General features: G+C 35.7%; 1 protein-coding gene across 2 annotated transcripts in view; it reads right to left on the reverse strand.

Annotated features, from left to right (window-relative positions):
• Positions 1-408: 408 nt before the first annotated feature.
• Positions 409-27,307, reverse strand: part of exoc3l2b (exocyst complex component 3-like 2b) — a 63,808-nt gene continuing 36,909 nt past the window's right edge. For both annotated transcript variants that reach the window (XM_021472940.3, XM_021472941.3), the window contains exons 4-13: positions 21,956-22,610; positions 17,646-17,760; positions 13,933-14,043; positions 13,341-13,441; positions 11,498-11,611; positions 11,280-11,415; positions 10,699-10,821; positions 9,189-9,344; positions 5,592-5,713; positions 409-3,612 (exon numbers count right to left, since the gene is read on the reverse strand). In XM_021472940.3, coding sequence (XP_021328615.1) covers positions 3,339-3,612; positions 5,592-5,713; positions 9,189-9,344; positions 10,699-10,821; positions 11,280-11,415; positions 11,498-11,611; positions 13,341-13,441; positions 13,933-14,043; positions 17,646-17,760; positions 21,956-22,610 — 1,907 coding nt within the window. In that variant the 3' untranslated portion in view covers positions 409-3,338. The remainder of the gene's footprint in view (positions 3,613-5,591; positions 5,714-9,188; positions 9,345-10,698; positions 10,822-11,279; positions 11,416-11,497; positions 11,612-13,340; positions 13,442-13,932; positions 14,044-17,645; positions 17,761-21,955; positions 22,611-27,307) is intronic.

Raw genomic sequence — 27,307 nt, forward strand, 5'->3', positions numbered from 1 at the left:
ATATATATATATATATATATTTTTTATTTTTTTTTTTTTTAAATTATTATTACTAAAATTTTATATTTTTTATATTTTTTATATTTTGCTTACTGAAATGCAGCAGGCGTCGTAGTGGCGCAGTAGGTAGTGGGACTAAGCTGACAAGAAAATAAATGAATGAATGAATGAATGTAATGCAGCATTACTTTCAAACTATTTTTTAACTCTTTTACAAAAAAGCTTCAAAAACCACTGAAATTTGATTAAATTTAAAATTGTAGATTTCTTTAATGTGTGTGTATATACCCCTTCTGTTTTTTTTCTTTTTTATGATGTACTGTGATTGTATATTCTCACTTTTCACATAATAAAAAAGCCCACAGTGTCTCAGCCACCACAGTGAAAAAAGTGAAAGAAACGAAAAGCTGACGCATCTAATCCTCATTTATTAATACATGATTTATTATGTACACAGTAAAATAAAATTTCCACTTACAACCAAAATATCAGTTTACGTCAACCTTTTTCATTTATAGTGTAGCTTCATACAGAGTACCCTAAAATTTACTGAATTGTGGTTTCGTTGATTTCCTTTCCATATTGCTCATATACGGACTCCTCAAATATACGCTGAATAGATGCAAAGTTAGATGAAACATGAGATTTTCAGAAGACAAACTCAGTGGCACAGAAATATACAATCACAAATGTTATCTGAATGATTTTGGTCCATCAGTATTTAGGGAATATATATTCATAAATATATATTTTAGGGTTGTAGTTATTTATGTGGGTTGTTTTTGTATACAGCTGAATGAAATTACTGGTGCAATAAATAAGACTTGCAATACATAAATAGTCTCTCTTGATTTTCTTTCACAGGTAAATCTGCATAATCAAATACATGTATCTTTCTTGACAAGCTAAACGATGACTGGATCACAAAATCATCCACTTAAATATGATAAAAACAATTGAGAGATTAAAGATAACTGCAATTGCATAGTACCTTAAAATCAGTCTTCAGTCATGTGCAACTACAAGAAAAAAGAAAAGAGTAAAATTTCATTCCTATCAATTATTGTCTTAAAAGCCAAAGTGAAAAAATATATGATTAAGAAAAAAACAACTCAAATCAGAGCAGTGTTTCAATCAGTAGTTATGATTTTTACAATACACACTCTTGGGACCCCTGCAATTTAAGATCCTTTAAGACTAGAGATGTCTGCACTATAAATTTAGACCACAAAAATATAAATTGCGGCCCCCAAAATTATTTGAACATTTTTGAATACACCAGATGTATGAAATTCATCTTATTAAGGTCTGTTCGCACCAAGAACAAAAACAACAATTATTGATTTTTAATTTCAGGCCAAACCGTAACTAAAAACATGTGAACGAATTGCTAAATAGTGGCAATGAATCAATAAAATAAGAAAACAAATTGTCAATGATTTGTGACGTCAATGGTGTATGTGCACACAAATTCAGCCGGTGAACTGTCACACCAATACAAAAATCGCCAGCCTGATCTCACGGGGAAACATAAGTATTTTATGATTTGTCAGTTCAATATCTAGTTTGTATGAATTCGTAAGAGTTCAATCGTATGAAAATGTACGTTTTTTACAAAGCACCCAACCCCACCCCTAAACAAAACCGTCATTGGGGGATGAGCAAATCAAACTAAATTGTACGAATGAGATCATACAAAATCACACAAATTAGCCACTTAATCAAAAAGTCACGAGATGGCGTTGACATCGCCACGATTTTGTCTTTGAATTATGGAAATGTATTTCTTTATTCCTGCGCTCGCCTGCTGCTACTGATGCCGCTTGCGTTTACTCGGTCTTTCATCTCGTTTTACGTTTGAACAACTAAATGAACTCTTAAGTCTATTTAACTGAATGTATTTTAATTACATTAAAACATTGATGATGTAAAAGAAAACTTATGAAATCAAAAGTAGTCACATAAACCTTACACAGGAAGTTTCTTGTTGGCTGAAAAACACGATGACTTAATATAATAAGAGAACAAACTCTTAATTCGTGGCCACAATTTAACTAAAACAATTGATCAATTAGTAAACTCTAGTTATGGTTCTTAATGTGAACGGACCTTTAGAAACGAAATACTGCACGACCTTTTCTGAGAACTATTTTCTCAAGTCCTCAAGTACAAACACATTTTTTGTGTCACAACAATCAATCAAAACCTCACTTTTAGTTGTCATTTCGAACAGTATATCCATTATGTGTTTGTAAAAACCAAACAAATGTCCTTGTAAAATACTTGAAAGTGTGCTTTTTTTCCAACAGGGGCTCATTGCGAAAACATACCCTCGTTTACATTTCAGGAGAGCGCGAATTATGTAGCCAGAGCTACGTATGGCTGCATTTCATCTCTAAAACAAGCGCTACGGGGCAGTATGATGCCACTGATGGCTTCTGTTTCTTTTTGTGCTGACCGCTTACCATTTGTGTAAACGTCTTTTTCACTGTTACCAGTTTGCCTAGTAGCTAGAGACCCAGAGAGGAGTTGTCCGCGACGATGGGGTTCAAGTCTGGCAAAGAACCATTTCAGAAAGCAGGAAAAAAAGGCAAAAAATAAAATAAACAAGTAAATGAGAGGGTGAGAACATGGTAAGATCTAAAAAAGTGGTAAAAATAAGGTGGCCACGAGGGCTTTTTTTTCTGGATTGCTCTTGAAAACACTGTGGGTAGGGTTTAGGGAAGGGGTGATCGGGTCAATCAATGCTTTTGAAAACACTATCGGTTGGGTTTAGGGAAGGCGGGGGATGGGAGGATCAGTCAGTCAGTCAGTCAGTTAGTCAGTCGACAGCAGCCTCTGGTGGATTTATGTGAGAACAGCAGGTTCAAATGGCACTGGCAAGAGAAATTTGAGATCTGAAAAAGTGTACACAGCGGCCTCTGGTGAATTTGCGAAAACAAAAACTGAAAAAAAAACAAAAACGTAGCTCCTGGGACGTATTTTGCACTGTCCAGAAATATATACAGGGTTACATATCAATAATGAGCCTGAATTTTTTTTTTACAGTATGACACTTGGTTTGTTTTTTTTGCTATATAATGCAGACACATTCACACCCTTTTAAAGTGTGCGTAAAGTGCCAACATGTTTTTTGGTGCCACTGTGATCCACACAAGCCTTCGCAATGTTAGTTGTGCAAAAACCGTTGTAGTGATGCCAACTGTAGTGTCATTTTCTCAGATATCCTGCAATTTCAAGCATCTCTATACGATGTCTTTATTTAGGTCCATTTGAAAAGACAACATCACTAGCAGACATTTTAGTAAATTCATTGTTCCAGTGCTCTGTGAGATGAGTTACAGCACATCGTCATGGTTTTCCCTGGTCGGAGTCCTTCTTCTCCGCATGCTGGAAAAGAGGTTGGAGGCAGTGAGGGCCACACGGCTCAGGCCTAGATTTAGACAGTGCACTTCTGACGTCACCGGCACCTCGGCGAACAGAGCCCTGTCCCGGGACACTCGGGCCACGCTGTCGCTGTTCTCGATGTCTTTCACTATATTCAGGATTTCCTGCCTCTCGGTTTGCCGGGTCATTCCGCGGATGTTGAGTATGGCAGAGACGTGCTTTCTTCTGGAAAACATAGCAACTATTTGGTCACTACATGAATCATGTATTGTCGTGTTGGCAATACATGTACAAATAGTCAAATGATTTGATATTTGTGTATCTGTTTTCATGATTTATTTATTTCTGATAACCACTGATAATGCCCATTCAACAGAGCAATAACATTCAAAGTGGGTGTTGACTTTCATTATAATAATTTTTTTGATTGCAAAGCCATGACACCATATAATCATGCCTAGATTGTTGGTGGTGTTCTCTGGGTAGTAAATTTGAACAGTATTAAGCATGAAAAAGGAGAAATACTACAATAGTTGGAAGGTGAGTGAAATACTTCAAATGTACTGGAACAGACTTTTGTATTAAAAATGTTTATGGCCATAATTTATTCATTGATTCATTTTCTTTTCGGCTTAGTCCCTTTATTAATCCGGAGTCGCAACAGCGGAATGAACCGCCAACTTATCCAGCACATGTTTTAAGCAGCGGATGCCATTTTGGCTGCAACCCATCTCTGGGAAACATCCACTCATACACTACGGACAATTTAGGCAACCCAATTCACCCGTACCGCATGTCTTTGGACTGTGAGGGAGAGCGGAGCACCCGGGGAAAACCCATGCGAACGCAGGGAGAACATGCAAACTCCAACGCTAACTAACTCAGCCGAGGATTGAACCAGCAACCTTTTTGTTTGCATTTTTTGAGTGCATATTAAGATATTTTTGATGAAATCCGAGACCTCTCTTCCCCTCCACAGACATTAATGTTCATGAGATGTTCAAAGTCCAGAAAAGGAATCAATGGTGACAGATCAGGGTGCGCGCTTACCACAGGTAAGCTGACACTTGCATACTGCGCTGCTGACTCGAATGACAATACATTGTACTGCTCAGAATAAATGCACACCCTGACCTAGTGCAAAAGAGAAGACAAAAGCAAACAAAGTTGTTTGTACATTTCCTTTGCCAAATAAAAACATTCTTGGAGCTTTGTATGATTACAGTTGAACCACTGTCAAATAGAAAGTTCTGACAATATGTTTGGTTCCTTTTCAGGACTTTGAACGTCTCATGACCCTTGCTGTCTACAGAGAGTCAAGAGAGCTCTGGGATTTCATCTGAAATATCCTTACTTGTGTTCAGAGGATAAATGAAGGCCTCAGGGGGTTGAAACCAAAATCAGGGTAATAAATAACAGAATTTTCATTTGAGGACTAGAGATCATTACACTTTACTTTCCTTCGGCTTAGTCCCTGGTTTATCAAAGGTCACCACAGTGGTCTTTGTAAAGTTTCCATGTAATAAACAGTATAAAAAACCCCTATAACCCTGTCTGGGTTTGTTCTGCATTAACAAACAATTAAACGTACATCATTCCTTACGTTACAATGCTGAATAAACAGCAGCACCACAAATCCTCATTTAACCTTTCCAAAATTGGCTCCTTTGCATTCAGTTTTCCTAAATCATAAAACGTGCAAAGATACAGACGGCAGGTGGGAGAAGTTCCAACTGTGCATTGGTTTAAAACCCAAAGGTGTTGCTAATGCTAAACAATGGAGGCCGCAGCACATCTAGGTCATGCATTTGAAGTTTGGAAGCTTTATTTAGCAAGCATTCCACAAAAGAGCGCTTCCTCTGGATTCTGCAGAACTCTTGATTAGGCAACTGCCCTTTCTAGGTTAAAGCAGGGAGCTCTAGGTCAGGCCCTGGCAGGATGCCGGTGTTTTTGCTTTGTCTTCGTGAGGATCCAGAGCTGGACGACTGTACATCTTTCATGCGAATCTGGGATAACCAAACAGTCTCCCATAAAAATCAGGAAACCGCAAAGGTCTTGTTTGCTTTTACAAGCCCCTCTTTTGCTGTCAAACAGAATGTCTATGTTTTGTCAGATGACCTGAGCTCTCTGCTTTCTGACCTCGATCATATCAGAGGCTGCAAGGTGTCCCGGAGTAGCGGCCCGTCGACGTTCAAGACACTCACCGTATGTCCGGGAATTCCCGTACCAACACGCCAACTTCCATCTGGATGGAGGGAGTGTCTTCCAAGAGAATGATCTCTGAAAGGTGAGGAATAGCGCTGTCGAGCCAGGAGGCTGAAGATTCCTGGAGAGAAGCAAACAATCAGGATAAAGTCGGAACAGACTGCTAAAACATTCTGATGCCGCAACTAATCAGTTATAGAATGCTTAAAGTAAGTTCAGATTGAAGTCAGCATAAAACAGACGTCATGATAGTCCTTATTATGTGTTTTCACATTTTAAATGGTGAACCCTGGATCACACAATTATTAGCTTAAAGGTGCAGTATGTAAGTTTGATCACCCAGTGGTTGAACTAGGTATTGCATGCCTGGTTCAAAACAACCACAAGCACAAGCACAGGTTGTCAGATTGACAACACCAACAGAATTTCGAGCCTAAAGGTTGATTTAAGTCGTGTTCTAAATAAAAGCAATGGCACGCGATAGAAGGAATATTTTCCATATTTCATTTCTTTCTGAAATTTATATTTTATAAACAGTTTCTTTGTTTTGCAGCTAAACGACAGGATTAACCAACAATGATCCCCTCAGGTACACCTCATGTGCTTTATTCAGTGTTAAATGCTAATTATGTGAGTAGGAATGCCATATTACATGACATTTATTGCCATACTACTAAAAGCAGCAGCAGATAGTTCACCTCAAAAACACAGCTCTAGCTGACCAGAGGACAGTAAATTTGATAGATATGTAGAGATTTCACATCCAACTGTTCCGGAATATACACTTTGAACTCAAAAATATAGAGTTGAATAAACTTTAAAACTGTGACTTAGTGCAAGCCAACTCATTTCAGTGATTCAGCATCTACATTTAATAATGTTAAAGAGATTTAAATTAGACTGTAATTAGAATTAATTGGATGATACGCCTTACCATTTCGTTGGAGTGCAGTAAGTGCACTATTCTGTGCTTCTGAATGGTTTTATTTAAATTTGTCATGTTTCTTCTGGTGCCAACAACCAAATTGCTTATCACTCATCTCCTCATGTAGTGTATAGTTACGACACGGGGTTACAATATAGCCTACTCACCTAATTTTTACATTTGTAATATTTATATTTATTGCTTATTAATAACCACCTTATGTCGAACTCTTAATTAGTGTCTCATTTCCAAATTTGTTAAAGTCCATCATAGATCGCATTTCAGTCGTGGGCACATACTTTGAGAGCCTTTCTGACTGACTGACTGACTGTATAACTGACAGGTTAAATGACCAAAACAAAGACAGACATTCGACAAGTAACACACTTTTTTAAAGCAGAATATCTGACTTCAGCATTATTTTGCTGATAAACAAGAATGTGCACATATATTATGGCATTTTTATGCTTTAGAAGAGTCAAAATCTTACAAACAGCACCTTTAATGCCTTGCCTGAAGATCTAAAAGATCGAAGGCAGTGAAGGACACATGTAATCTGCCTTCAATATCCCACAATACTGTGATTTCCATTCCTGACTAATTTAATTAGAAGAAGTTACGTCTGGGGAGAAGAAGTGAAGCAGAATTTTGATTTGGACATCCCTTGATGCCTTCCTGCCTTAAAAAGTAGCATTTTAGAGCTTTCAGGTGCAGCTTTGTTTTAAAATATTGCTAGCATGCTTTTAGCACATTGCTTACATGTTGGCACCATGTCGAAGCACATTGTTCAAATGAATTAACCTGTTTCAGCACACTGATAACATCTACTAATGACTTCCTTTCAGCATGCAGTTGCATGTTGTTAACTTATTTTCCTATGTTGTTAGCATGGTTAACTAACCTTTGCTTGTGATATATAAATGACAGGCAGCTAGATAGGTAAATGGTCTAAAAGACTAGTTTGATAATGCTTGGAAAGAGGGAGCATTTAAAAATGTGAATATTTCTGAATCCAGACTTATCTTGTTATGAAAAGCCTTGCCAAATGTTTAAAACTTAAAGAAATTTGTGGTTGCTAAATGACAGTTCTAAATGAAGATTGTGGGGTGTTTCTTACAATTCAGGCATTAATGAACATGCTGCTAAACGCTATTGTGTTTTATCTTATTGCTATCATGAAACATTTTGTTAATATAAGTATCATTTAACAGGTTTCTATGTTTTAGTAGCCTTAATTGGTAAGTTGCAAGCATGTTTAGTCCATTGCTAGCATAAATTGTAATGTTACTACTTATATTTTAAAACATTTCGTTTTAAATACACATTAGCAAAACTCTCTTTAGCATGCTTTTGCACGTTGTTAATATAAATTACCATGTTGTTAGTGTCGTAGGTGTGTTTCTAAACTTTGCTATTGATAGATAAATGATAGGTAGATAGATAGATTAAGGTTTGAAGATCTTGAACTTGTACTGTAGGGTAAATTTTAGCCTTTAATAACACATGAAAGTCTATATAACTTTATGTAGTTCCGTGTTGTTCATGTCAACCGGATATCTGATCAGTTAGTATGCCTTTCAAAATTTGGTCTCAGAAAGCGATGATGATGTTAATGGTGATGATGATGATGATGAAACAACACCAGCTTAAATATAAGCCAATTGTCATATTTGATTTCTTCATGACTTCAAACTCAACCTTTTGGTTCTAAATACGGCATTTTCCAAAAGTACAATGTACAATGACTTCTGACAGAATGCCAAAGATCACAGGCCCTAAACAGCTCTGTACAATCAGAAAAGGCTATTTTTACACTGGTGTCTGGAAAAACAAAAACCTAGAGAATTAAGTATAGGAGCACATGTTGTTCCAATCGCGGGTAAATATCTGTATGCCCATTACACCAAGGCAGTTCTTCCTGACTCTCAGTTTGACCTTAAAGGCAAGTCATGGCTTCAAAGGACCAGGCCAGGACATTCTTCCATAAACAAAGGCATCCTGTTGTCCACCGAGGTGACAAACGGATGTTTTAACTGGAGCAAGGGGCGGACGCTGCACAGGGGAAAGCAGCATTTGGGTGGGTCATAGAGATGCCCTTTGGAGCTAAGGGCCTGTTTGGCCATCTGCCTTCTATGCCCGCTCCTGAAGTGCCCATTCTCTTCAAAACATCTCTTTTGTTTGAAAGTTGCCTGATGATTTTGGGTGATTAAAGGATACTTAAAAACAGGACATGACATTGTGTTAAATCTGGGATTTTTTCAAAAAGGATTGCATTTGCGTTATTTGAGTAAAATTTATTCTTTAGATAAAAAGACTAAAAATTAATCTCTAAATGTTCAGGAAAGTCTAAATTTTCCATGTTAAATTATTTTACTGTATTATACTGTATGAGGTCAATTTGTTTCATACCTAAAAAAGTATAAAAATTTCATACACTATAATCATCATTACAATCATACTCGTATAATCATTCATTTTCCTCCGACTTAGTTCCTCATCTAACAGGGGCTGCCACAGCAGCATGAACCGCCTCATTATCAAACTCAATAATTTAATTGGTTTAAATTTTTTTTGAATATCATATATCTTGATCAGAAATATTAACTAAAACATTTAGTTATAGAGAGAATTTGAGAAAAAAACGTTAACGTTAACTAGAAAAGTGACTCACCAGCTCTTTGAAGAGTGTTTTTAGGTGCTTTCCTTCATCCCGAAGGCGTCCAGCCATCCTCTTCCTCATTTTGAGAGAAGTGCAGATGATTCTGCCCCTCATAATGGCCCGCACATATTCCGTCATCACACGCCGGTGCACCTCCACCACCAAGACCTTACAGGACACAGAAGTGACAGACAACAGTCGGCTGGTGCTTTTAAAAAACGTCCAAGTCCAAGACCATAATATATAATCCACCAAAATATATTTTATTTCATTCATGATGATTTTGTTTTCCACCAATGCAACCCAGGGAGCTGAAATATAATTGGCTTAACTGGCATTGGGTGGCTTAAATGACCATAACAAAGACAGATGTTTTGACCCATAACACTTATTTTCAAAGCAGAATATCTGACTTTAGCATTATTTTTCAGATAGACAAGAATGATCACTTAGCATGTTTCTTAAATATCTTCAAACATATTATGGTATTTTTATGCTTTAGAAGACTTAAAAACGTACATACAGCACCTTTAATAGAAAAAAAGCTTTGTCTAAAGATCTGAAACAGCTTTGTATGCTTAAAATGTAAACTTAGGGTACTAAATGAACATAAATAACTAAATCAGGGGTCACCAACCCTGTTCCTGGAGAGCTACCTTCCTGCAGAATTCAGTCCCAACCCTGATTAAACACACCTGAACCAATTAATAGTACCTAAAGCAGCACTTGATAATTACAAACAGGTGTGTTTGGTCAGGGTTGCAACTGAAATGTGCAGGAAGGTAGCTCTCCAGGAACAGGGTTGGTGACCCCTAAACTAAATGAATCTTTGCTTACTACCACACTAAAGTCTTGCTAGAAATTTTGTCAAAAGTAGAAAATGTTGGTCAAAATGTACATTTAGACACAATTTTTTTTTATATAGTTCAATTGACATGTTGTTCTAGCTTAGTGTTTCTCAACCATGTTCCTGGAGGACCATCAATACTGCATGTTTTGGATGTCTCCTTTGTCCGTCACACCCATCACAGGTATTTCAGTCTCTTCTAATGAGCGGATGATCTGAATCAGATGTGTTTGGTTAAGGAGAGCTAGAAAATGTGCAGAGCTGGTGGTCCTCCAGGAACGTGGTTGAGAAACACTGCTCTAGCTGACTAGCAGACAGTAAATTAGATAGATATGTGTAGATTTCACATTGAACATCTCCTGAAACATACACTTTGAACTTAAAAATACAACTATTGAATTTGTTTAATATCTAAAAAGAAGATAAGTAAATAGTAAATAGATTTTATTACTTATCACCAATTTGAATCTTAAAAAAGCCTTTTAGATACAATGAATAAATAATATGAAAAGCTGAATGCATTTTCTTTAGTAATCTGTTATTGTTATTGTCTGTTATCCTCTGCCAGGATGTACTTTATCTCTTACTTTAAAAAAAATTATTACTACGTTATTTCATAGTTCCATTTTTTTTTTTTGATGAATGAAAACTGACATTACAAACACTTCAGTTTACCTCATAAGGTGGGTTGTCCATCCTGCGAAACTTCTTGAAGTGCTCTTTAATGAGTGCCTCAATCTGCTCAAAAGGCTCAGTGTTGCTCAGCCATTTCCGTTTAATCAGCTTATCAAAGAAGGGCTAGGAGAGACAAGACAGTAAGAGCTTGATTACAAATTACATCAACAGTATACACTGTACAGTATGTACTATATTTGACTTCATCAGGATGTGAGGGCTTTCAGATTTAGAGTTGAGAGAGTCCAGCTAACTTCCTGTTGTAGTCCCACTTTGACAAAAAAAGGATGCAGCTAAACTATGCGACCCATGAGAGCTGGTAATGCCAATCCACACAGCGGCATCAGGCCAAAAACATCTAATTCGCTAGTGTTTTTCACACAGCGCTGCTATTTTCGAGTCTCAGAGCCAGAGTCACTGTGCAAAACAACATCCTTGAGAACAAGCCATAGGGGAAATGCTGATAAGATATTCTTTATATTCTTGGACAGAGGCACATGATGAACATGCGGTATCTGAAGATTATGTGCGTGCAAACATGTCTGAGTGAGGAAGCGAGGGGTGATCGGTGGCAGCCTCACCCTGATATGCTCGAAAAGCCTGTCGTTCAGCACTCGCACACTCAGGTTGACTATCCTGTCCAGAGCGCTGTTGGCACGCCGGATGGAGTCCTCGCTGGTCGAGGGGTCACACTGGCCGCAGCGCTGCACAAAGCTCCTAAACACAGCAAGTTTTGATTATAAACACTAAAAGACACCAAGAGGCTCTCAATGTAAAGTGACTTGTTTAGGGGGCAAACCTGAACGATGGACAGCAGTTGGCAAGGGCAATGGTTTTAGCGATGTAACCATCTTCATTTTCTCCAAAGCTGCTCACCAGCATCTCATGGAACATCTCCACCTTCCTCTGAAAACTGTATGATGAAAACAAAGCGTTTAAGGATGGTGTGGTATCAATATAATGCATTTTGTTACATTTCAATATTGTTCAACAGTTTCTTTGTTTCAGTGTAGTTCTTTAAAGAAATAGTTTACCCAAAATTGAAAATTCTGCCATATTTTTACTCACTCTCCACTTGTTACAAACTTTGAAGAATATTAAGAACCAGACGATTGAGATCGTAGAACATACAGGGCTCGAGGGTGAGAAAATAATTTTGGAGGTAAATTGTCCCATTTAGAACTGATAGCCTTTAACAATATTTTCTTGCTTTGGAAGCTATAAATATAAATATATTTTAAATTAATCAATACATTAATTACAATAAATTAATGATTTTATTCAGCAAGTATCGATTGAATAATCCAAAATGGATATTTTAGTAAGAAGAGATTTGAAAAACTCTCTTATACTATCCAAAACATATATATATATATATATATATATATATATATATATATATATATATATATATATATATATATATATATATATATATATATATATATATATAAATATATATATATATATATATATATATATATATATATATATATATATATATATATATATATATATATATATATATAAATATATATATATATATATATATATATATATATATATATATATATATATATATATATATATATATATACATACACACACACACACACACACACACACACACACAGTGGGAGAAATAAGCGTTCAACTTATCATCACATGTTGGTAATAACCAAAGAAATCCATATACACAAAGAAAACAATATTAATTAGTTTACAAATTAAGTTATGTGTAATAAAATGAAATGACACTGGGAGGCGTAGAAAGGCAGTGAAAGCCCAGACAGCAGCTGAAATCTCTCAGTAGTTCTTCAGCAACCCTCTGCCCTTCTTCATTGTATTTAAATATTAGCTGCTTCAGTCCAACATCTACATTATCACAATGATAAAGATGAAACCAGCAAGTCAATGATCCAAAACAGCCAATGAAACTCTCAAATAGTTTCAGAAAAAGAAAATCAATTTGTAGAATGGCTCAGCCAATCACCTGAACTGAATCCAACCGAAAATACAAAATGTGACTTCATTCTGGGTGTTTCCCAGTGTTGGGTTGCGGCTGAAAGAACATCCGCAGCATAAAACATGTGCTGGATATGTAGATGGTTCATTCCGCTGTGGCAACCCTAGATTTATAAACGGACTTAGCCGAAAAGAAAATGACTGGATGAATAACTTCATTTTCAATATGAGAGGCGTCTTTAAGATGTCATCACCATATTGTTTTTGAATACATTTCAGTAGTTCAGTAGTTTCTCCTTCTGTCATTCCATTGTTGCAATTTTTTTTTAATTTTTAATGTTTGTATTGTTTAGGTTTTTCCAAAATCCGGTTTACTTCCAGGTCAACAGCTGCTTTAGAATTTATTTACCCAGAAAAAAGAAACATGACATGTTGAATACTTTCCCCCAACTGTATTACTTATGAAATCTATTATTTATTCAATAAATATTGCATATATTTTGGTAAAAAATATAGTAAGAAGGTTTTATTTAGATATATGATATCAGTTTTAAAAAGCTGTTTTCTTTTTAAATATATTTTGAATTGCAATTAATTCCTGTGATGGCAAAGCTGAACTTTCAGCATCAATACTCCAGTCTTGTAAGTGTCATAGGTTTCATGTTTTATTTCCCCACCTGTACAGAAAATCTGCCAGTCCATTGAGACTGCACTGTGCAACCCGTGAACCCAAATGTCTGTTTACAGCCGCAGATCTCTCAAGATCCTCCTGTAGCCTCTGTAATCAAAAAATTAAATCTGGTTATGATGTATACCACACCTGCTAGAAAAATATTTAACTTCCTCGACTTTGTATTAAAATATCTTCCTCAAACAAACTCTTACTAATTTATCAACCAAATAAAGTGACTATCCTCAGAATATCTTGCATTTTTACTCTTTATGACCACTAGGTTGCAGTACAGAGCCTGCAAAAACAATGTGCTGTAATGGAAACAGGTTCACAATGGGAAGTGTTTATTTACTTTGGCTCCAGCTAGAGGATGATTTTCTTGTTACACAGAGGTGCGTGGATGAAATTTCTTACGTTTTATTTTAACAACAGACCCAGTGTCTAAAGATTGCAGACGGCAATGAACAGTGGGCCATTATATACGCAAAATCAATACTGAGAAAATGGATTAAAGTAACATGTGATATCACATGCTGATGCTCTCATACGTCAAGCACAATACCTTATTATATACATAACAGATTGCAAATGTTGACCTGAATAACTGTGCGAGCCAGGGGTATCTGATACTCCTCGATGTTCAGTGTGTCCAGCCATCTCTTCTCCTCCTCCTCCAGAACCTGAGAGAGCTCATTGGTCACTTTCCCCTGGAAAACACAACATTTCAACACACTCATTAATAGCATCCTTGCTGTGAGAGTGGGAGGGCATGCAGGGGCCTGCAATGGGGATAGATGAGACACTGCATCCGAGATAACGTTTTTAAACCATACTGCAGTAAACTCCATCATACTGCATACATTGTTAAAATGTTTTGACAAAAAGAGACAACAAATATTTTTATGTTGCTTTAGCTTATTTAAATAAGGTTTTGACTTCATTTTTTATTCATGCAAAGTTTAACTTAATATTTTTTGTCAGTTTGATTGATGTAGGTTGAGATGACTACAAAAAGTTAAATTGATTCAGCTAAAAAGTTGAAGGCAGCAAGAACTTCTTTTACAGTTTACTGTATATTATAGTTTTTACACCACTGTGTTAATGAATGCTAAAGTACACTGTAGTATTAGTGAACTGATGAACTATTGTTCAGTATTGTACAGTATTGTAACACAATTTACCCTATTTTTACATTAGTTTAGTTTATGTTGCTACAGTTGTTGTATCACCACAGCAATTATAAAATTACAGTTTATGACAATAACAGATTAATTAAAGTACTTTACTATAGTATGGTTCAAAAACACTGTAGTATTGACTATAAATATTACAGTATTGTTTTTATGTGGGTAGGGAGTCACTCACTAAAGGGGCTATATGTAATAACATTAATATAATAATAGTTTTTTTTATCGTCAATATGTAAACTGCTTCAGGTGGCATGTAAATTTATATTTATGTGAAAGAAACAAGATACATTTGCTATAAATAAAAATCTTAAGAATTTGACTTTTCATGTAGTATCTCAAAAGCCTCTCGATTCCTTAACTCAGTGTTTCTCAACCACAGTCCTGGAGGATCACCAGTACTGCATGTTTTTGATTTCTCCTTTGTGTCACACCCATTACAGGTCTTTCAGTCTCTGCTAATGAGCTAATGATCTGAATCAGGTGTGTTTGGTTAAGGAAACATGGAAAATGTGCAGAGCTGGTGGTCCTCCAGAAATGTGGTTGAGAAACACTGCCTTAACTTATCTGCAAAATTTGAATGTTGCATTTAACATTTGTGAATTAAGCATTGTTTCTGTCCCATGTGACAAAATAATAAAATCACTTCATGGGAAAATAGTGCGATATTTCGAAAATAAAAATGAATGTTTCTGCAAGCTGAGAAACCACTGTAGCAATTTTTCTAACAGACAACACATCCAATAACAATTGCAGTCATGTTATCTTGCGTATGTAGATTGAGGATGGATTTTTCCACTGGTATCTTTAAAATGATTAATTTTTATTTATTTAATCATTATTAATCATAATTTCTATTATTATTAATGATTACATTCTTTTAATAGTGTGCAGATTAATCCAGTTATCCAATCTTAGCCATTCGGGGCATTGGGCAACAAGAGACCTCATTAAATAAGACTTCATTGCAAAAATGCTTTTTTCTAGTCTTGTTTGTAGTCCAATATCTACAAATTCTTAAATCAAGAAGCATTTTCTAGAAAAGAAAAAATATTGGTTTTAGTCAAAATTGAGTGTTTTTCCTTAAAATAAGCAAAATAATCTGCCATTGGGGTAAAAAAAACATAATCTTATGTCAAAATAATAAAACAGTATTATTTATTTTCCTAGAGATGGGCATAATCTAGAAGGGCATCCGCTGCGTAAAAAACGTGCTGGATAAATTGGCGGTTCATTCCGCTGTGGTGACCCAGGATTAATAAAGGGACTAAGCTGAAAAGAAAATGAATGGATGAATTTTATTTATCTTACCCCATTGGCAGATTATTTTTGCTTGTTTTAAGGACTAAATACCTATAATTTTGACATATTATTTCTTAAAACAAGACAATATTTTTTGCTTGTTTTGAAAATGCTTTCTTAAGATTTTTTAGATATTTGGACTAGAAACAAGGCAAAAAATCTTTGCAGCTCCATCTTGTTTGCTTGCTTGCAGATTAAATTACTGAATACATTTCTTGAGACGCATTGAAACTGTCATTTGATTTTACCTTCTGTGATCAGATAACATTAGGTCAAATCCAATCATTGTTCAATGTATCTTGAGAAATGTATTTATTAAATATATTTCCATCAGCTTGAGCAAATCCTTTTATCAAATAAAAAAAATCAATCAGTCTTTGTGTATCACATATGGTCACATCATGCAGATGCATGGCTCATACTTAAAAAAATGTAGAATAAAGGCAATCTCGAACAAACACACAACAATAACAGTAACATTGTATGCAAAATTAGAAGATTTTCCTTGCAGTGTTTTCTTTTGCTATAATCAAAAATTCCCATAAAATAGATGTGTGAAATTGATAAAAACACAACTAAGGTGTTTATTTGAATTATAAATAAAACTCACAATTAATTTCGTATCCACAAACAATGATTGACCAATTTTATAAAAGCTGAAAGTGATGTAATGACTCAGAATCAAATGTAATAAGTACATTAATAATAAATACGGCCACACTTTAGTTTTAATGTACAATTTACGCTATTAACAAACCATTAACTAACACTTTTAGCTTAAAAAACTACAAATGAACTGCTTATCAACAGATATTAGTGTAGTAGTTGAGTTTAGGTATCACCATTTTGAGGGATGTTAACAATAACAATGGTTGGCTTTACATTTTTCATTTCCATAGCTCCCAAGAATCCTAACTGGTCCACATATGGATAAATAACGTTACGACAGCTGTTTTAACATTGAGATATTATTGAATTGCCTCTTGTTCCAGTTATTAAAATAGTTTGACAACAAGCAGGAAATGTTCATGGGCCAATGGCATCACCACATGATCTATTGGGTAGGATTAGGTATTTAAAATAAGATCATACTTTATAAGTGCTAATAAACAGTTAATATGTTAATAACAGGCAGGTAATAAGCCAGTAGTAAATGGTGTGAATTATTGACTCAACTGAAGTGTTACCATAATAATACTTACATTTTAGATGTGACTTTGTCTAATCTGGTTATTTTCAACATTTGTTGTTTGTTTTAGCTAGAAGAAGTTCTTAACATACATTTGTGGGACAAAGTTCATTTTAAACCCTGGACAGACTGTAATTTAGTGATTTTCTGTGCTTCTGCCATTGCGGTTAACTGTTCTAATGCAATTAACATCACATGGACATGTTGGTTGATTAGTGAATTCCTTCAAATCCTTAAAGAGTTATCAATATCAGTTCATACAGATGTTAACACTCTCTTCATCTAGTTTTCCAATTTAATTTTTATTTTAGACTAATAGTCAAGTGCCTATTCCTTTTCATTGCATTCAACTTCATGTACTTCCAAGCTACAGAGTTATTAAAAGACCACACTTTCAGGTCGCTTAATGAGCGAAGGGAAAAATGTGTTGTCAAAGCGGACTCCTATTGTGTAGTGCTCATTGTAGACAGGAAAACCGTACGTTGACCCTGAAATGCCGCACTCTAATTGACCATGCAGGTTGCAATGACCAGCCATGTCTTCGAGCAGACAGGATGTGGCGTTGTTCGAGATATAAAGAAAAAGGTAAGAGATTTTTGGGGACAAAGTGTGTGAAATCCAGAGTGGTTACCCTGACGGAGTTGAGGCAGTCGAGCTCCAGTTTGTCCACCGTCTCTGTGGGCAGCAGCGGGCCGAGCTGCGAGAGGTTAATGGGTGTTGTTATAGTGACTGTTCCAAGGACATCTCTGCAGCAACAACAGGAAGAGCAAATCACAAACTGAGTCTGGACTTCACTCATAAGGAAACATTGAATTATGAAGGAACAGGAATGGGAAGGTACAAGAGCGGGTTTCACCTCTCATATCAACCAAGAGCTATTTATAACAGGCCGTTTTAGGTTTGCTGTTGCTCTGTGTGACTTGACAACTGGATAACCGGTGATAATGTGAAACGGCACAAGATTTTCTGTTACCGTTATGATATGACCAAATCTGGGGTCAGTAAGATTTTTTATTAGTTATAATGCTGTAATCTGTTCCTACAATGTAAAATAACTGCATTAATATATTTAAGACTATAATTCAGCCATGTCATTACATAGATTATATATACTTTATGGAATTATACATTTATGGAACAGATAGGCTGCTTAATATATTTTTGGGAGTTATGGTACATGTTTTTTAACAGAATTATTTAAAGAAAAAGAACAGCGTGATTAATTTGATTATTTAGCAGCATTATTAATGCCCTTAATTTCACATTAGATCATTCTAATGTATTTTTTTAATAAAAGTATTTGCTTTTAAATCTCACTGACCCCAAACGTTTGAACAATAGTGCACTTTTTCTAAAAATTATTAGATAAATAAATAATTATATATATTTAATAATAAATTAATTAAATACTTTTCATCCTGAACAAATATTTTTCTGTGACATTTTGCATTATATCCTGGTTGTTGACTCACCCAATCAATAACAGTAAATAAGGATTGGGTTTGTCAATCTCCAATACACAAAAACTCAATGAAGATAATCCTAAGAAATAATAATGCTAAATTCAAAAGCAGGAGTGTTAAATTAAATTCTTGGAGGGCTGCAGCTCAGGACAGTTTAGTTCCAACCCTAATTAAACACACCTGATCAAACTAATTGAGTCCTTCAGGCTTTTTTGAAACCTACAAGTAAACTGTCATACTGCTCTTTTCTCCCCATAGAACTCCATTCATACGCACGTGAATGCGTAAGACCGGAAACACAAGCTCGTGCGACAAGTTGAACAGTCTTATGCATTGGCAAGTTCAAGCTTGGTGAACTCTGACCTGCGAAATCGCATTACATGACAGCATGAGACCAAACGAGGATTGAAACAGGACCTCTCTGGACAGAAATTTAAAATATGGACCAATCGCTCGCTTTTTTATTGTCTAATCATCTTGTTTAATACCGCCCTTTTTCGCAGTGCCGTACGACAGAAGGGATTACACAAGATGATTAGATATTAAAAATAGTGAGCGATTGGTCCATATTTTAAATTTATTTCCAGAGAGGTCCTGTTTTAATTCTCGTTTGGTCTCCCACAGTCAAGTGGTGCAATTTCGCAGGTCAGAGTTCACCAAACTTGAATTTTTGCAACGCAGCAAACTGCGAAACTTGTAGCATGAGATGGAGAGAAAAGTGCAGTGACCGCAGCTTAATTTTGTTGGAGCCAGGTTGGAACTAAATTGTGTAGGGCTTTGGGTTTATATGCAGAAGAGCTTGAAATTTGAGCTGTTAAATACAAGACTTAACTGATTGCTGTCACATCACATGACATTTGAATATGGCTTCAAAATACTTTAAATGAACCACTTTTATAGTACTTGTTAAGAGGCTGATAAATCCAAACTCATATCATTTGATTTAATTCTATGAGGAAAAAGTCATATTAAAGACATATTTGTCCCAAAAATAAACTTTTTTTGTTTATTTGCTCACTCTCAGACCATTCAAGATGTAAGTGAGGATGTTTTTTTCTTTCCAGTAAAATATTTAATGCTATGATTCATAAAACTTTGTTAGTAAAAAAACAAAATTAATACTCGTGGCCCGTAACAATAAATTGAGGTTTTAAGGATTAAAACAATCATTTACTTTCACTTAGTTTGGCTTCAGTGTACTGTTAGGAGCCACAAGTATTGATATTAGCCCCTTTAATACATACAGACCTTTCAGGAAAATGACAGGTAAATTGCTGTGAAGAGATCATGTATGAACAGATCCTTTAAAAAAAAAAAAAAAAAAAAAAAAAACTATATTTGGACAAGGTAAATTTCTGGAACGATGTCAGGCAACATTACCAGTATTTTGCAATCAAGTTTAGTTTGAAAGTGATTTAGTACCTACAGTAACCCTCACCCTACTTATTTCCCTGTTGTTATATGATTGTTTGATAGCCTTTTATGTATGCGTGTGTATAAAATGTAATTATTTTTCCCTTATGTGGACAATCAAGTTAATTTGTTGTGGGAGACATGCATACCCTTACTGTCTGATGAATAGTGTCTAAGCTCAAATTTTCACCATTGGTAAAGAAAAAATTGGCAAGAAAAAACACTGGATCAATGAGCCTGTATCCCTAAGAAAATATTGTATTCTGTCAGACAAAAGCCCACAGACTTTGATTTGGGGCCCTTTTCTTGACACATTACCTCTGTTAGACTTTAATAATTGATTATTTGATATAATTATTATTAGTTTTGCTAGTCTTTTTTGTTGTTTCTTACTTTCTCTATTTTTATGTTATTGTTTTAATTCAATGCTTTGGCATATTTGTAAATGTAATTTATTTGTGCATCATTTCTGGACATTATTGTTTTGATTTATTATTACCATCAACCATTTTAACTATCTTTACGTAACATCAAAATGAGAAATATTTTGACAAAATTTGTGACAAGTATACCTTGTATGGATGGGGGTGGGTTGTATTTGTATTTGTATTTGTATTTTTTTATTGTTATTATTATTTTTATTTTGCAATTTGTAAAAAAAAAGTTTTGCTACTCTTTGTATTCTTACATTCTACACAATGTTATGTATATTGTCAATAAACACTTATTTAAAAAAAAAGTCTTTAATCTTTTACTAAAGAAAAAAGTCACCTACATCTTGAATGGCCTGATGTTAAGTAAATTAACAGCATATTTTAAATTTTAAATGAATTATGATTCAAGAACAAAAGTATGAAGCTAAATATATGCCAAAACAATCTCACTTTGTATTGTGCTAATTTAAGTTATTAACAATTGTAATTTAAAAAAAGTAAATGTTTATATGCCATTAAAAACATGTTTTGAATTTGAATTTCTTAACTTGAAATTTAACTTCTTAACTTGAATATTGAACATCTAAAATGTAAGACAACTGATATAAAGTTTTTTAAGTGGGTTTGTAAAAATACAGTTTTAAGATTAACAGAAATTCAGAGCATCAAATTCAATATTCTACATATCAAAACCAGAAATTCAAATCGCGCAGAAAGTAGGTCAGGGGTGATCAAAAAGGAAGAGTAGACAATCACTGAAATGTCAAATGCTTATGCTATGTTGTACTATAGAACATTTGCATGGTTGCATGCACATTTGTCATTTACCACAGTTGTAAAATGCTAGAACAGAAAGTCCTTAAATTTGACTTGGAAAAGGTGTAAGATCCCTGTGTCTGTTGAAATAACCCATCAGAGCTGGGAGAATCAGCTCTTTATCCCTCAAAACACAGAGAGCTAAAAAACGTTTGATTAACCAATGAGATGTATTTGAATTAAATATATTAATTTGATTTACTAAAGCATGTATATTTATTACACAAACTACTGACAATAGCTGACCCCAGATAGTCAATATGGAGAAGAATGGTCTCCTCCTCCTAATTGTCTACTCTTCCCTGTTGATCACCCCTTGCCTACTTTCTGCACGATCTGATTTTCATGATCTGAATTTCTGGTTTTGAATTTTAGAATATTGAATTTGATTAAATTTGGTTCAATTAGAACCAAAAAAAAAAAAGAGTTTGAAAATACATCTATAAAAAATCTGACTTAAATTCAGTTGTCTTAAATTTCAGAAGTTCAATATTTAAGTTAAGAAATTCAAATTCAAAACATGTTTTTAATGGCATATAATATTTAGTTTTATTAACTTACAATTGTTAATAATTCTATTGAACACAATTCAAATTCCAATTGTTTTGGCATATTATTAGCTCCATACAAAAGAAATAAACATACAAGATTTGAATCCCTTTAAAATATGAAACTTCACTGTAAAAAGCAATTGGTTGCTTTACTTAAAAAAAAAAGAGAGCAAACCCACTGCCTTAAAAGCAACAAGTTGATTGTACTTAAAAAACCTCATTAAACCCATTGATTTATCTTTATGATCATGTGCTGGTGTTTACCTGTTATAAATGTTGTAGAGCCAGTCTAGCAGCGAGTATATGTCAGTGATCTGCAGATCTCCGTTGGTGAGAGCCTGGAGTCGGCGAGTCACGGCCTGATGGTAGCTCTGTGTGTACACTTGGAAGGAGTCATATTCGGCAGGATATACAGACACCGCATTACGGCGGGCCGCTCCAAGGTCCTCCACCATACGCACTCGGAGTTTATCCAGAAAGGTGGCGAGCTCACCTGCCCGAGCTTCTGCATGCTGGGGTAAGTTTGCATCGGCCAACTCAACGACCGCCTCTTTCCAGCGCTTCCTAAACTCCCTGGGCCGCGGACCTCCAGGAGCGGCTCCTTCGCTCTGAGCCCAGTCCCGATCTGCCTGCTCCTCCTGCTGGAGCACCTGCACCACCAGGCCCAGGTTTGGCCCAGCGGTGGGGCAGCGCAGAGAATCCCTCACCACGTCCCACAGCTCTTTCTGCAGCGCCTCGTACAGCAGCTCCACGTCTTTGGCTTTGCGCCGACTGCTGTCTTTGCTGCTGGGGCTGCTGAAATCCTCCGTCCCTCCTGCCGTCGGAGATTCGGCCTCTCTGCACTCCTGCTCCAGTTCCAGAATGTGAGTGTCAGCCAAAAACAAATCACGTTTTGTCACCAACTGCAGGATTTCCAATACTGGGAACACAAAGAACACAAAGAATAACACAAAGGTTGTCTATTAGTGACATGGAGGAAACTGAATACTTGTTCTGAACTTATACACAAAACAAAGATTATTGCAGTAGGTTTTAAAACGGAATGGAGCACAAAGGAGTATTTAGCAAAAAAGTATGAAAGTATGACTGAAGCGGTCATAAATGTGCTTTAAATGTAAATAATACACAGCCATAGACCAATCAGCATCAAAGACCAAAGCTATTCATTTTTTTAGAGAAAATATTGGTACATATGTGTACACTGGTACATTTTCTATTTTATTTTGGTAATACTTTATTTTGGGCAGCATGATGGCTCAGTGGTTAGCACTGTGGCCTTACAGCAAGAAGGTTGCTGGTTTGAGTCCCGACTGGGCCTAGAGGCATTTCTGTGTGGAGTTTGCATGTTCTCCCTGTGTTGGTGTGGGTTTCCTGCAGGTACTCTGATTTCCCTACCAGTCCAAAGACATGCACTACAAGTGAATTAGAGAAAGTAAATTGGCCACAGTATCTGTGTGTAAATGCGAATGTATGGGTGCTTCCCAGTAATGGGCTGCGGCTGAAAGGGCATCCGCAGCGTAAAACATATGCTGGAATAGTTGGCAGTTGATTCCACTGTGGCAACCCCTGATAAATAAGGGGTTAGAATGAAGGAAAATGAATTAATGAATGAACACTATTTTTAAAATCTGCATGATGTCGCAACATTTATTTTTATTTTGTATTGTGACGCAGTTCTTAGAGAATGTTTTTTACAGCGAGCTGATTAGATGTAGTAAAGCAGGAATTTCATTCAGAAGAGTTCTTACAACCTAACAGACCTCTTCCCTGCCATTTCTGTTTGTTATCAAAGTGCTGTCAAACATAACATTTGGAGGGGTGTGGTTAAGTATGTTAATCACACCCAATACCAAAATCATGCAGTAAGTACTTGTAATGAATTGGTATTATAAAGTGTACTTTTTTCTTGTAATACCAGTATTAATTATGTCCGGAGAAGACATTTATTCATTCATTGATTTTCTTTTTTAGTTAGTCTTTTCATTAATCAGGGGTCACCACCTTGTCCAGCATATGTTTTTCAGCTGCAACCCATTACTGGGAGACACCTATACACTCTCATTCACGCCCATACACTACAGATAATTTAGCTTACCAATTCACCTATAGCACATATCTTTGGGGGAAACTAGAGCACCCGTAGAAAACCCACACGAACATGGGGAGAACATGCAAACTCCACACAGAAATGCCAACTGACCCAGCCGAGGCTCAATCCAGCGACCTTCTGTCTGTGAGGCAACAGTGCTACCCACTCCACCACCACGCTGCTCCTAATTGGTATTTAAAAGAGTAATTTATTTTCTTGTAATACTATAATTAATGATTTAAAGGTTTGTGACTTATGATATAAAATGTAATAAGTTGACTACTTGTAAAAAGGGAAGCTGATTGCTTTAAAATTTTTAAGTAAAGTAGTGTAATAAGTTTAAGTGTGCATAACTTATACAGTTTGTATTTATAACTTTTTAATAAAGTAAACTTCAGTACCGTTGACACGAAATAATTAGTTGTGTTAACTTCCTAAAAGTGTTCACATTACTAGGAAAATATTAGAAAACTGATTGCCTTAAAATGACCAAGTAAGCTGAACTAAAACATTTAAGTAAAGACAAAAGCCAATGACTTACTTACTCATGCCCAGGGCCATTTATATCCAAGTTGATATTAAGCCACACCATGTTGGTGTTTTGTAACATCTAATTTTTACGAGGTGAGTCATCAGCACAATGCTCAACCCTTAACCTGGAGGACCAGGACATACACATACATACACTACAGACAATTTAGCTTACCCAATTCACTTATAACGCACACAGAAATACCAACTGATGCAGTCGGGGCTCTAACCAGCTAACTTTGTAAGGCTTTATGAGATTACCCACTACACCACCTGTTGGTTCCCTCATGACCATTATCTATCATTAACATGCTTTTGACACATGACCACTCAAAGGAAAATACATATTATTGTAAGTCAAGATTACTTGAAAATTTGTTTAGTTTAACAACTTAATGTGCTAAAAAGTTGGGATTACTTGTTTAAATATTGTTAGGTGAACAAACTTATTCATAATAACTTAACTGCACTTAATTGTGTAAGTGAGAACAGCTATAGCTTTTACATAGTATTAACATGTGGTGTTGTTTTGTGAAACCAGAGACAATTTTCCACTATGTGGACAATAAAGAAACTCAACTCAACTAATAAAAATGTTTTAAAAAATCGTGATCTACTAAATTATGAGAAACTGCAAAAGTCGCATATAGCTTTTGAATACACACAACGAAGAGATGAGAACCACGGTTCATCTAATGGACAAATATGGCACAGTTTTTTGGCCATCCAATACAACTGTTCAAAATTCCCCCATTAGTAGGTTTTCTACGCTTAAACCTAAAACATAAATGCAATATATTTTCCAGATGGGCTAAAGAACTGCCAATGCACTCTGCTGGCTATAGTTTATAATGATCTCACTTGTGTTTCTTACGTGTAGCAGCACTTTTTTTTACATTCCAAAGAAATGTTTGATGAAGCAGACGGGCTCTCATTGAGGTCAGTGAGCACACCCATTCTGCATCATTTCCAGTCCTTTCCTTTGGGATGAACACTTTTACTTGGGTTAACAAATTGTACTGATTATTTGAGAAAGGTTTTGACAGGTTTTAAGTAGTGTGTCTTTAACCAGTCCAAGAAAAAGTCAAGGGGTCAACATGTTCACATATAAATAATCTGAAAAGACTAGCAGAGTAGATTGCCAGCATATGTTGTGTTGTGGATGCAGATGCCCAGCATGGAAAGTGGGTTCTAAATCATGTATACAGTATATGTATGTAAATATGTAATATTTTGGTAAAAGATATTGCACTTTGATAATGCCACACACCAGTGTTTTCCAAAGACACAAAATAAGACCAATAAACATCTCAAAAATAATTTGACTCACTAAATATAAGAAATTGTTGTAATGGAAAATGAGCTACTTAAATTCCATCTACATTTAAAAGACTCAAGCGTTTTATATGGACAGTAAGTGCCCGTTGCGGTGCTGAGTTGCATGTTTGTTTCCTGCCTGACCTCTTCTTGGAGGGAAGGATGCGGGGGTGTGTTTAGTTGGCGCCTGACTCATCTGTCCCTGTCCCTATTGAGGATGAACTGTCCAGAAATGCCACGACAGAACCCACACCCGTCTTAACCGTCGCACAGTGTGCCAGTCTATCGGAAGGAGATCTAAATATACAATACAATACCACAAGGCTTATCGCTAATGCAGACGGGGGACAAGGTGGAAAAATTAATGTTCTACTTGTTAAAAATGAGGGTCACTTCCTCTGTAACTCATCTACGTAAAGAGTCCTCCACCCAAGGACAATTTGTCAGTATATATCCAAGCGACTTAAAGAATGGGATGGTGACATTTAACCCTGGGTTAACACTTCTATCTGAGAGAAAAGTTTGCACAATATTCTGAAGTGAAAAATGGTTTCCCTTTTAATTCATGAATACTGGGAATTGGAATAACAGGGAATTGGAATTTGATGAACTGCACTTCAGAGAAATTCAGCAGGTAATGGCATTCCAGGTAACGAAGCGTCATTCACCCTTGCACATACATCTGTCTATAAGTCCAATGTATACTTTAGGTTTCACTCATGTATGAGGGTTTGAGTATAGTGTGGTATAAATATTTCACCACTGTAACAGTATGTGCATACTGTTCAAGTTCTGCCTAGTTTTTTGTTTTTGCAGTAAACATTGTGCCACAAGGTGTTAACACTGAACTGCTGAGAAAAAAAACCTGGAAGAAGACCGAACAAGAACAACAAACTACAAAGACTAAAGGTTCTGCACAACAGTCTAAAATGCTGATTTAATGCAAATTTGAGTAAAATATGAACAAACATTACATTTTAAGCAAACCATTGGGTTTGTAACAGTCCCTATCTTGTGTTCATGTGTTTTCTGTTTATCATTGTTTAGTGTCACCCCCATTCACCTGTAGTAGTTCACCTGTAGTAGTAGTTGCTCCGATTGTCTATTTAATCTTTGATTGAATTATTTTCTCCTCCCTCTTGTCATGTAGGTTTTTTTTAAAGCAGGTAAAAAACCCATTGAGATTGAGGGTGACCTGGCCAAGAGGTCTGCAACACATAATATTATAAAAGAAAAGATAAGAATACAAAATTACAATATGTAAACAAATTTATTTTTGTGTATAGGGTAGATTGGAATAATTCAATTGGGTTAAGCTAATTGGTTGCTCTTGTATTTATACCTTGTATATAAACACTACATGAAACAGAGTTAACAGATTAACAGAGTTAGTCCATATTTACCAAAATCTGGTTTGAACAAGCTTTAAGATTAAAGGGTAAATGTAGAGTATATTTAATAACAAATGTTATAACTATGTGTGGACACTAACAGCTTAAAAATGTATTTGTGCTTTAGTCCCATGTCCTTTCATTCTTATGATCAGGGCCGGATTAACCAATGGGCCTTATGGGAACAGGCCCAGGGGCCAGTGCGCACTAGGGGCCCCTACGAGGGGGAGAAATAAAAGACAATTTCGGAGTGTCTTTTTTGGCTAATTGCAAATAGCGCATGTAGTT

The sequence above is a fragment of the Danio rerio genome, chromosome 15 (genome assembly GCF_049306965.1).
Source record: "Danio rerio strain Tuebingen ecotype United States chromosome 15, GRCz12tu, whole genome shotgun sequence".
NCBI lineage: Eukaryota > Metazoa > Chordata > Actinopteri > Cypriniformes > Danionidae > Danio > Danio rerio.